At 46.2% G+C, this 12455-nt stretch overlaps 1 protein-coding gene across 4 annotated transcripts in view; it reads left to right on the top strand.

Annotated features, from left to right (window-relative positions):
* Positions 1 to 2696, top strand: part of LOC140717085 (voltage-dependent L-type calcium channel subunit alpha-1S-like) — a 665173-nt gene extending 662477 nt beyond the window's left edge. For 2 of the 4 annotated variants that reach the window (XM_073030268.1, XM_073030267.1), the window contains one exon: positions 2190 to 2696. In XM_073030268.1, coding sequence (XP_072886369.1) covers positions 2190 to 2363 — 174 coding nt within the window. In that variant the 3' untranslated portion in view covers positions 2364 to 2696. The remainder of the gene's footprint in view (positions 1 to 2189) is intronic. The other 2 variants (XR_012096443.1, XM_073030271.1) reach the window with 2 other exon arrangements.
* The last annotated feature ends 9759 nt before the right edge of the window (positions 2697 to 12455 follow it).

Raw genomic sequence — 12455 nt, 5'->3', positions numbered from 1 at the left:
GGGTTTCGGCCCAAAACATCAACTGCACTTTCCATAGATGCTGCCAGGTAATGCAGCCAGTTAGAATGCTCTCCACAGTACATAGAAACACAGAAAACCTACAGCACAATACAGGCCCTTTAGCCCACAATGCTGTGCCAAATATGTACTTACTTTAGAAATTTCCTAGGGTTACCCATAGCCCTCTATTTTTCTAAGCTCCATGTACCTATCCAGGAGCCTCTTAAAAGACCCCGTTGTATCTGCCTCCACCACCGTTGCCAGCAGCCCATTCCACGCACTCACCACTCTCTGTGTAAAATAACTTACCCCTGAAATCTCCTCTGTACCTACTTCCAAGCACCTTAAAACTGTGCTCTCTCGTGTTAGTCATTTCAGCCCTGGGAAAAAGCCTCTGACTATCCACACGATCAATACCTCTCATCATCCAGATTTCTACATCTGTAGAAATTTGCATGTGACTGGTGACATTCCGAATCTCCACAAACTACTAATGAAATATGGCCACTGTTGTGCCTTCTTTGTAATTGCATCAAATGTTGGCCCTAGAATGGATCCTCAGAGATGATGTCACCCAAGAACTTGAAACCGTTGGCCCTTTCCACTGCTGAACACACTACGGTGTGTTCCCTCGTCTTGCCCTTTCTGAAGTCCACAATTAATCCTTTGGTCTTACTGAGGTTGAGTGCAAGGTTGTTGCTGTGACTCCAATCAACCAGCTGATCTATCTCGCTTTCTCGTCTGGTTTCTCGTCACCATCTTAAGTTTTGCCAACAGCTGTGTCAGCATCAAATTTATAGATGGCATTTGAGCTGTGCCCAGCCACACGGTCTTGGGTGTAGAGAGAGTAAAGCAGTGGGTTAAGCACTCATTCCTGAGGTGTACCAGTGATGATTGTCAGAAAGCTAGAAATATCACATCAAAACCGGACGGGCTGTGGTCTTCTAGTGACGAAGATGAGGCAAAGCCCTCGTCATCTTTGAGCATGTTTGCAAGGAGCACTGCCAATGAAAGCAGCATCCATCATCAAGGACCCCAGACTATCCAGGCCATGCTGTCTCCTCACTGCTGCCATTGGGAAGGAGGTACAGGAGCCTCACCACCAGGTTCAGGAACAGTCATTACCCCCCAATCATAGGGCTCCTGAGCCAGTGTGGGTAGCTCACTCACCTCATATTGAACTGACTCCACAACTTATCAACTCACTTTCAAGGACTCTACAACACATATTCTCAGTGTTACTTATTTATGTGTCTATTTATCTGTTTATTTATTTCTTATTTGCATAGATTGGCTTATTTTTCAGCAATTGTTTGTCACTTTGTGGCTTTTCAATGATCCTATTGTATCTCTTTGTTCTGCTGTGAATGGCTGCAAAAAAATAAGTCTCCAGGTTGTATATGGTGTCATATACGCAGTTTAATAATAAATTTACTTGAACTTTGAACCTTTGGGACCCAGAGAGATAATCCAGAATCAGAATGAGGTTTGTTATTTCATGAAATTTGGTGCTTTGTAGCAGCAGTACAGTGCAGCTAATTTACCATATGTTACAAAAAGAAATATAAAAACTTAAAAAGTAGCGCAAGAGAGAGCAAAATAATGAGGTAGTGTTCATGGGTAGGTTCAATGTCCATTCAGAAATCTGTTGGCAGAGGGGAAGAAGCTGTTCCTAAAATGTTGAGTGTGCGTCTTCAGGCTCCTGTACCTCCTTCCTGATGGTAGCAATGAGAAGAGGCCACGTTGATGAGGACCCTCAGGATGGATAGCACCTTTTGAAGATGACCTTGGTGGTGGGGAGGCTAGTGCTCATGATGGAGCTGGCAACTCCTGTGCAGGGGCCCCTCTGTAGCAGACTAACTGCAACCAGTTAGAACACTCTCCACAGTACATCTGCAGAAATTTGCTGAGTCTTTGGTGACATACCAAATCTCCTCAGAATACTAATGAAACCAGAGATGCTGGTGTGCCTTCCTTGATTGCTTCAATATGCTGGGCCCAGGACTGATCCTCAGAAACGTTGGTACCCAGGAACTTGAAGCTGCTCACCCTTTCCACTGTTGACCCCTCAATGAGGGCCTGTGTGTGTTCCCCGGACTTCCCTTTCCTGAAGCCTTTCCTTCACCTAGAATAATGGGACATCAGGCAGTGCTAACTCTTGCTTTTTTTCCCCATATTTCTTTCTGCAGGTACACGAGGTCCAAGGACTACCCAGTGTGGCCAGTGACCCGGCCTTTGTGATCATCACGGTGGGGACCTGCCAGACAGATCAGCTTCCACCAACACTGAATCCACCTACTGCTTGTTCCCTGGCCACGGATCTCACAATTCCGGTCTCTGAGTTTTCCAGACGGAAACACTGAAGATGTCCTTCGACCATTCAGAAGATGGGGAGACCTTCCGACAGCAAGGCCTGTTGACAGTTTAGCTTGTGATGTATGTTTGTGGAGCAGTGAGGGGGTCATGAGAGGGTTCGACCAGTAATGGACAGTGTGAGGATGCAGGCCATGAAAGGGGCTACAGGAGATGAAGACATATTGGAAAAACCACACGGTTATTGTGTTCCAACCCGGTTTATACAGGCCTCAGGGCTTGATGACAAATTGTAGTACGCTGTGTTTCTATTTGGTTGTTACTGAGTTGTATTATTATGTGGGTGTAAATGGTGCTCATTAAACACTCTGTGGTCGACTGGATCTTCCTGACCATTGTCTCAGACTTTTTAACACTCGAAGATTAATCTAACCCTTCCCTCCACATAGTCCTCCATTTTTAGAAATCATCCATGTGCATAGAAACATCCATAGAAACCTATTGTGAACATCTTAGAAAAGATGTGCTGGCGTTGAAGAGAGTCCAGAGGAGGTTCACAAGGATGATTCCAGGAATGAAAGGGTTATCATACGAGGAACATTTGATGGCTCTGGGTCTATACTTACTGGAATTCAGAAGGATGAGGGGGGATCTCATTGAAACCTTTCGAATGTTGAAAGGCCTAGGCAGAGTAGATGTGAAAGGATGTTTCCCATGGTGGGGGAGTCTAGGACAAAAGGGCACAGCCTCAGGGTAGAGGGGTGCCCATTCAAAACAGAGATGCAGAGAAATTTCTTTAGCCAAAGGATGGTGAATTTGTGGAATTTATTGCCAAATGCAACAGTGGAGGCCAGGTGATTGGGTGTACTTAAGGCAGAAATTGATAGGTTCTTGATTGGACATGGCATCAAAAGTTACAGGGAGAAGGCGGAAACGGGTTGAGGAGGAGGCAGAAGAAAGGATCAGCCATGATTGAATGGTGGAGCAGACTTGATGGGCCAGATGGCCTAATTCTGCTCCTATGCCTTACGGTCTTATGGTCTTATCTTGTACACCTCTCATCATCCCTCACCCTACCTCACTCAACCTCTCCTCATGAGACTTGCTGTCTGATCCAAGCAGCATCCTGGTAAATCTCAAACATGAGAAAAACTGCACGTACAAACAAGCTGGATGAACTCAGCAGGTCGGGCAGCATCCATTGAAATGAACAGTCAACGTTTCGGGACAAGACCCTTCGTCAGGACTGAAGAAGGAGTGGGCAGAGGCCTTATAAAGAAGGTGGGGGAGAGTGGAAGGTGCCAGGTGAAAAACCAATCAGAGGAAAGTTCAAGGGGTGGGGGAGGGGATAGGCAGGAGAGGTGAAGAAGAAATGTAAGGGGAAAGCACTATGGGTAGTAGAAGAAGGCAGAATCATGGTGCAAGGGGGAGGGATTCAAATTTCTGGGGCATTGGAATCAGTTCTGCGGGAGGTGGGACCGTTATAAACAGGACGGTCTGCACCTGGGCTGGACTGGAACCAATGTCCTAGGGGGAGTGTTTGCTGCTGCTGTTCAGGAGGATTTAAACTAATATGGCAGGGGGGATGGGAACAAGTGCAGAGAGACAGAGGGGTGTAAAATGAGGGTAGAAGCAAAAAGTAGTAAGGTGAAAAGTAAAAGTGGCAGGCAGGCAAATCCAGGGCAAAAAGCAAAAAGGGCCACTTTTCAACATAATTGTATAAGGGCTAAGAGTGTTGTAAAAACAAGCCTGAAGGCTTTGTGTGTCAATACGAGGAGCATTCGTAACAAGGTGGATGAACTGAATGTGCAGATAGTTATTAATGAAAATGATATAGTTGGGATCACAGAGACATGGCTCCAGGGTGACCAAGAATGGGAGCTCAACATCAAGAGATATTCAATATTCAGGAGGGATAGACAGGGAAGAAAAGGAGGTGGGGTAGCATTGCTGGTTAGAGAGGAGATTAACGCAATAGAAAGGAAGGACATTAGCCTGGAGGATGTGGAATCGATATGGGTAGAGCTGCAAAACACTAAGGGGCCGAAAACGCTGGTGGGAGTTGTGTACAGGCCACCTAACAGTAGTAGTGAGGTTGGGGATGGCATTAAACAGGAAATTAGAAATGAGTGCAATAAAGGAACAGTAGTTATAATGGGTGACTTCAATCTACATATAGATTGGGTGAACCAAATTGGTAAGGGTGCTGAGGAAGAGGATTTCTTGGAATGTATGCGGGATGGTTTTCTGAACCAACATGTCGAGGAACCAACTAGAGAGCAGGTCATTCTAGATTGGGTATTGAGCAATGAGGAAGGGTTAGTCATGTGAGGCCCCTTGGGCAAGAGTGACCATAATATGGTGGAATTCTTCATTAAGATGGAGAGTGACATAGTTAATTCAGAAACAAAGGTTCTGAACTTAAAGAAGGGTAACTTTAAAGGTATGAGACGTGAATTAGCTAAGATAGACTGGCAAATGATACTTAAAGGGTTGATGGTGGATATGCAATAGCAAGCATTTAAAGATCACATGGATGAACTACAACAGTTGTTCATCCCAATTTGGCAAAAGAATAAACCAGGGTAGGTAGTGCAACCGTGGCTGACAAGGGAAATTAGGGATAGTATCAAGTCCAAAGAAGAAACTTATAAATTAGCCAGAAAAAGCGGCACACCTGAGGACTGGGAGAAATTCAGAGTCCAGCAGAGGAGGACAAAGGGCTTAATTAGGAAAGGGAAAAAAGATTATGAGAGAAAGCTGGCAGGGAACATAAAAACCGAGTGTAAAAGCTTTTTACAGATATGTGAAAAGAAAAAGATTGGTCAAGACAAATGTAGGTCCCTTACAGTTAGAAACAGATGAATTGATCATAGGGAACAAGGACATGGCAGACCAATTGAATAACTACTTTGGTTCTGTCTTCACTAAGGAGGACATAAATAATCTTCCGGAAATAGTAGGGGACTGAGGGTCTAGTGAGATGGAGGAACTGAGGGAAAGTCATGTTAGTAGGGAAGTGGTGTTAGGTAAATTGAAGGGATTAAAGTCAGATAAATCCCCAGGGCCAGATGGTCTGCATCCCAGAGTGCTTAAGGAAGTAGCCCAAGAAATAGTGGATGCATTAGTGATAATTTTTCAAAACTCCTTAGATTCTGGATTAGTTCCTGAGGATTGGAGGGTGGCTAATGTAACCCCACTTTTTAAAAAAGGAGGGAGAGAAAAACTGGGGAATTATAGACCAGTTAGTCTGAAAATTAGGAAAAGGGGAGGTGCAACGAGACCTGGGTGTCATTGTACACCAATCATTGAAGGTGGGCATGCAGGTACAGCAGGCGGTGAAAAAGGCAAATGGTATGTTGGCAATCATAGCAAAAGGATTTGAGTACAGGAGCAGGGAGGTTCTACTGCAGTTGTTCAAGGCCTTGGTGAGATCGCACCTAGAGTATTGTGTGTAGTTTTGGTCCCCTAATCTGAGGAAAGACATTCTTGCCATAGAGGGAGTATAAAGAAGGTTCACCAGATTGATTCCTGGGATGGCAGGACTTTCATATGAAGAAAGATTGGATTGACTAGGCTTATACTCACTGGAATTCAGAAGATTGAGGGGGGATCTTATTGAAACGTATAAAATTCTAAAGGGATTGGACAGGCTAGATGCAGGAAGATTGTTTCCAATGTTGGGGAAGTTCAGAACGAGGGGTCATAGCTTAAGGGGAAGCCTCTTAGGACCGAGATGAGGAAAAACTTCTTCACACAGAGAGTGGTGAATCTGTGGAATTCTTTGCCACAGGAAACAGTTGAGGCCAGTTCATTGGCTATATTTAAGAGGAAGTTAGATATGGCCCTTGTGGCTAAAGGGATCAGGGGGTATGGAGAGAAAGCAGGTACAGGGTTCTGAGTTGGATGATCAGCCATGATCATACTGGCTCGAAGGGCTGAATGGCCTACTCCTGCACCTATTTTCTATGTTTCTATCATCAGAGAGGTGACAGGCAGGTGGAAGAGAAAAACTGCAGATGCTGAAAATACAAATCAACATACACAAAATGGGAGGAATTCAGGGAGCATCTTGATGAAGGCTTTCAGCCCTAATCGTCGACTCTTTTCCATCTATGCTGCCTGACCTGAGTTCCTCTGGCATTTTGTGTGTGTTATCCTGGTAAATCTCCTCTGCACCCTAACCCTAAAGCTTTTGCATCTTTCCTATAATGGTTCAGCCAGCTCTAAGCTTAATACTCCAAGTGTGGTCCAAATGCTTGCAACATTTCCTCTCAAATCTTGAACTCAATCCCCTGACTAATGAGAACCATACAGCATACGCCTTCTTAAACACCCTAAATTCAAGGTGACCAGCTTGGAGAGGCTAGGGATTAAACCCAGGTCTTCATGCTTGTGAACCATGTGCTCTCTCACTGAACTGCATTCCCACAAACACTTTTCTCTGACTGGGAACTGAATCCGGTCCATCAGACCACTGGGGAACATGGCTCTCGATAATTTCAATGCAGTGGGGAACAGTCAGGACCTTGGCGGAGCTGGGCAGGTAGGTTTTCCAAACTAATTATGTAAGTAACATACTTCTCAGTTTTTTAGAGATGTTGAGTGATATTAAAGACTTTCCAGTGAAGCTGATTGGTGGAAAGGGAGCACGGGAACTGGGAGCACCGGGAGTGGAAATGAATGACAAGGTCCTGGATTCCAAAGTGTCAGAATCACCATTAGGTTTAACATCAGTGGCATATGTCCTGAAATTTGTTGTTTTGTGGCAGCAGTCATTGCAATAATAATAATAAAAATTATAAATTACTATAAGTAATATATAAAGAGAAAATTAAATTGAGTTAGTGCAAAAAAGAGGGGAAAAATAGTGAGGTAGTGTTCATTCAGAAATCTGATGGTGGAGGGGAAGAAGCTGTCTCTGAAACATTGAAGAATGAGGGGGGATCTCATTGAAACTGATCGAATATTGAAAGCCTAGTTAGAGTGGATGTAGAGAGGGTGTTTCCTATCGTGGGTGAGTCTAGGACTAGCCTCAGAACAGAAGGACGTTGATTTGGAACAGAGATGAGAAGGCATGTCTTTAGCCAGATGTTCCATGTGAATCTATGGAAACTCTCAAGTCAGGGGATCAGGTTTAGCTGCTCCTCAGCTTGTAGCCCGATTGCTTTTTCTGACACCCTTTCTCTGGTGATTGATATTGTCTTATATTCCTCACACTTTTCACTCCCTGTCATCTTGCTCAGTCTGTAAGAGTCTGTTGAGGTTGAGGCTCAAACTAAGTTTTTTTAGGGTCTTTCTTTAGGCTTGTAGGGATGGTTTTGAGGACAGAGAAGGGAGTTAGTGATCAGGTTTAAGGTGTAACGACAGGGATCTGGGGGAAACACAACAGGCTGAAATCTAAGCTATTGGAATGCAGCAAAGTGGATGTGCTTGGATATTTGGCCTGCAGACCAGTGAAGATGAGAACTGGAGACAATTCACCCTCCCAAGTGTGCGAATCGCAAGACTGGAGTTCAAGGCCTAGTATCCGGGTCTTATCATTGGCAATCGATACTTAAGATTGAAACCCAAAGGTCAATCGGAAGTCCAGAGGGCAAGGCCCGATGGCCAGAGCCCTGAGTCTGTGAATCTCTGCAAGCCCCTTGGAGAAGTCAAAGGCCCAAAGTCTGAGCATCCACCCGGAGGCTGGAGGCTGTCTTTTCTGGAGTTAGAGCACTTGGTGTATGTATGAGTAGCTGGGAAAGAGGAACAGGGCTTGTTTTGGTGCTTGCTGACCTCTGTTCTGCTGAACATGGTGGGCATGCTGTGTTGGTGCTGGAATGTGAGTCACAGCCATGGGCTGCCCCCAGCACAACCTTGGGTTGCGTTGATTGTTAATGGAAATGAAGGATTTCAGTGTACCGTACTTGTGATAAGTAAATTTGAATCTTGGTTAGGGTTTAAGGGCAGGGATGTGGGTGAATGTGAGCAGAGGCTGGAACTAAACCTCTGCTCTGCATTGGAAGGCCAGCAACATGAACGTAACGTGGACATGGACAGAACAGAAGGCCAGCAACGTGAACGTAACGTGGACATGGACAGAACAGAAGGCCAGCAACATGAATGTAACGTGGACATGGACAGAACAGAAGGCCAGCAACATGAATGTAACGTGGACATGGACAGAACAGAAGGCCAGCAACGTGAACGTAACGTGGACATGGACAGAACATAAGGCCAGCAACGTGAACGTAATGTGGACATGGACAGAACAGAAGGCCAGCAACGTGAACGTAACGTGGACATGGACAGAACAGAAGAAATAATAGGAGCTTTGGGAAAGGTTGAACAATAATGGTGTGTGTATCAAAGTTCAAAGTAAGTTTATTGTAAGTACATATAAGTCACCTCGAGACTCATTTTCTTGCTGGCAATCATTGCAATTCACCTTCCAGACCCATGACTGCTACTACCTAGAAGGACAAGAGCAGCAGATACCTGGGAATACCACCTCTTGGAAATCCCCCTCCAGGTCTCTCACCATCCTGACTTGGAAACATATCACCACCATTCCTTCATTGTCACTGGGTCAAAATCACGGAATTCCCTCCCTAACAGCACTGTGGGTGTACCTACACCTCAGAGACTGCAGTAGTTCGAGAAGGCAGCTCATCACCACCATCTCAAGGGCAACTAGGGTGGGCAATAAATGCTGGCATAGCTGGCGACACCCACATCCCATAAATTAATAATTGTTTTAATTATCAAAGTAAATATAAAGAAACACAACAGAATCAATTAAAAACTGCATACAATAGAGACGGACAAACAACCAATGTGCAAAACTGTACAAATACAAAAAGAAAAGAAGAAATAATAATAAATATAATAACTAGATAAGCAATAAATATTGAGAACATGAGTTGTAGAGCCCTACAAAGCTAGTCCATAGGCTGTGGAATCAGTTTGTTGTCGAGGAGAGTGAAGTTATCCCCTCTGGTTCAGGAGCCAGATAGTTGAGGGGTAAAATGCCATTCACTCACTACTCGCTGCTGCCATCAGGAAGTAGGTACAGGACCCTCAAGTCCCACGCCACCTGGTTCGGGAGCAGCAATGCACTGTGATACTAAATTTACTTTGATCTTTGAATGAACTGCAAGGTATCTTGGCAGGGAGGTTTGCTAAGGCTATTGAGAAAAGTTTAAACTAGAATTGCTGGGGGATAGGGCCAAACTGAAGAGATGGAGGAAGGGGCTGTTGGATCATCAATAGAGAAAGCTTGTAGACAGTGTGAGAGGGAGGATAGGCAGGTGATAGAGAAGTAATGCGCTCAGACCAATGGTTTGAGATGCATCTATTTTACCGCAAGAATCATCATGAACAAAGCAGATGAGCTTAGAGCATGGATCAGTACTTGGAGCTATGATGTTGTGGCCATTACAGAGGCTTGGATGGCTCAAGGGCAGGAATGGTTACTAGAGTGCCAGGCTTTAGATGTTTCAGAAAGGATAGGGAGGGAGGCAAAAGAGTGGGGGCGTGGCACTGCTGATCAGAGATAGTGTCATGGCTGCAGAAAAGGAAGAAGTCATGGAGGGTTTGTCTACCGAGTCTCTGTGGGTGTAAGTTAGAAACAGGAAGGGGTCAATAACTCTACTGGGTGTTTTGATAGGCCACCCAATAGTAACAGGGACATCGAGGAGCAGATAGGGAGACAAATTCTGGAAAGGTGTAATAATAGCAGGGTCACACACAAAATGCTGGTAGAACACAGCAGGCCAGGCAGCATCTATAGGGAGAAGCGATGTCGACGTTTCGGGCCGAGACCCTTCGTCAGGACTAACCGAAAGGAAAGATAGTAAGAGATTTGAAAGTGGGAGGGGAGGGGGAAATGCGAAATGATAGGAGAAGACCGGAGGGGGTGGGGTGAAGCTAAGAGCTGGAAAGGTGATTGGCGAAAGTGATACAGAGCTGGAGAAGGGAAAGGATCATGGGACGGGAGGCCTCAGGAGAAAGAAAGGAGGAGGAGGAAGCACCAGAGGGAGATGGAGAACAGGCAAACAACAAAATATGTCAGGGATGGGGTAAGAAGGGGAGGAGGGGCATTAATGGAAGTTAGAGAAGTCAATGTTCATGCCATCAAATTGGAGGCTACCCAGCCGGTATATAAGGTGTTGTTCCTCCAACCTGAGTTTGGATTCATTTTGACAATAGAGGAGGCCATGGATATCAGAATGGGAATGGGATGTGGAATTAAAATGTGTGGCCACTGGGAGATCCTGCTTTTTCTGGCGGACCGAGCGTAGGTGTTCAGCGAAACGGTCTCCCAGTCTGCGTCGGGTCTCACCAATATATAAAAGGCCACACCGGGAGCACCGGACGCAGTATACCACACCAGCCGACTCACAGGTGAAGTGTCGCCTCACCTGGAAGGACAGTCTGGGGCCCTGAATGGTGGTGAGGGAGGAAGTGTAAGGGCAGGTGTAGCACTTGTTCTGTTTACAAGGATAAGTGCCAGGAGGGAGATCGGTGGGAAGGGATGGGGGGGACGAGTGGACAAGGGAGTCGCGTAGGGTGCAATCCCTGCAAAAAGCAGAAAGGGGGGGAGGGAAAGATGTGCTTGGTAGTGGGATCCCGTTGGAGGTGGCGGAAGTTACGGAGAATTATATGTTGGACCTGGAGGCTGGTGGGGTGGTAGGTAAGGACAAGGGGAACCCTATCCCGAGTGGGGTGGCGGGTGGATGGGGTGAGGGCAGATGTGCGGGAAATGGGAGAGATGTGTTTGAGAGCAGAGTTGATGGTGGACGAAGGGAAGCCCCTTTGCTTAAAAAAGGAAGACATCTTCGTCCTGGAATGAAAAGCCTCATCCTGAGAGCAGATGCGGTGGAGACGGAGGAATGGTGAGAAGGGGATAGCCTTTTTGCAAGAGACAGGGTGGGAAGAGGAATGGTCCAGGTAGCTGTGAGAGTCTGTAGGTTTATAGTAGATATCAGTAGATAGGCCGTCTCCAGAGATGGAGACAGGAAGATCAAGAAAGGGGAGGGAGGTGTCAGAAATGGACCAGGTAAATTTGAGGGCAGGGTGAAAGTTGGAGGCAAAGTTAATGAAGTCGACGAGCTCAGCACGCGTGCAAGAGGCAGCGCCAATGCAGTTGTCGATGTAGCAAAGGAAAAGAGGGGGATGGATACCGGTATAGCCTTGGAACATGGACTGTTCCACAAAGCCAACAAAAAGGCAGGCATAACTGGGACCCATACGGGTGCCCATGGCTACACCCTTGGTTTGGAGGAAGTGGGAGGAGCCAAAGTAGAAATTATTGAGAGTAAGAACTAATTCCGCTAGATGGAGGAGAGTAGTGGTAGAGGGGATTTGGTTAGGTCTGGAATCCAAAAAAAACCGAAGTGCTTCGAGACCATCTCGGTGGGGGATGGAGGTATATAGGGACTGGACGTCCATGGTGAAAATAAGACGGAGGGGGCCAGGGAACTTAAAATCATTGAAAAAATTCAAAGCATGAGAAGGTGTCACGAACATAGGTGGGAAGAGATTGAACAAGGGGGGATAAGACAGTGTCAAGGTATGCAGAAATGAGTTCGGTGGGGCAGGAGCAAGCTGAGACAATAGGTCTACCTGGACAGGCAGGTTTGTGGATCTTGGGTAGGAGGTAGAAACGGGAAGTGCAGGGTGTGGGAACTATGAGGTTGGTGGCAGTGGATGGGAGATCCCCAGAGCTGATAAGGTTGGTGATGGTATTGGAGACAGTGGCCTGGTGCTCCTTAGTGGGATCATGATCAAGGGGTAAATAAGAGGTGTTATCAGAGAGTTGTCGCTGTGCCTCGGCCAGGTAGAGGTCAGTACGCCAGACAACAACAGCTCCCCCCTTATCAGCGGGTTTTATAGTGAGGTTGGGATTGGTGCGGAGGGAGCAGAGAGCAGAGCGTTCGGAAGGAGTGAGGTTGGAATTGGAACAGGGTGTGGTGAAGTCAAGACGGTTGCTGTCCCGTCGGCAATTAGCAATAAAGAGACCCAGAGCAGGTAGAAGACCAAAGCGGGGTGTCCATGAAGAGGAGGAGGGTTGAAGATGGGAGAAGGGGTCATCGGTGGGTGTAGGAGAGTCCTTGTCAAAGAAGTAATCTCGGAGACGGAGCCGGCGGAAGAAGAGT

Source organism: Hemitrygon akajei, chromosome 27, assembly GCF_048418815.1.
Source record: "Hemitrygon akajei chromosome 27, sHemAka1.3, whole genome shotgun sequence".
NCBI lineage: Eukaryota > Metazoa > Chordata > Chondrichthyes > Myliobatiformes > Dasyatidae > Hemitrygon > Hemitrygon akajei.
This window is presented reverse-complemented; position numbering and strand designations above follow the sequence as displayed.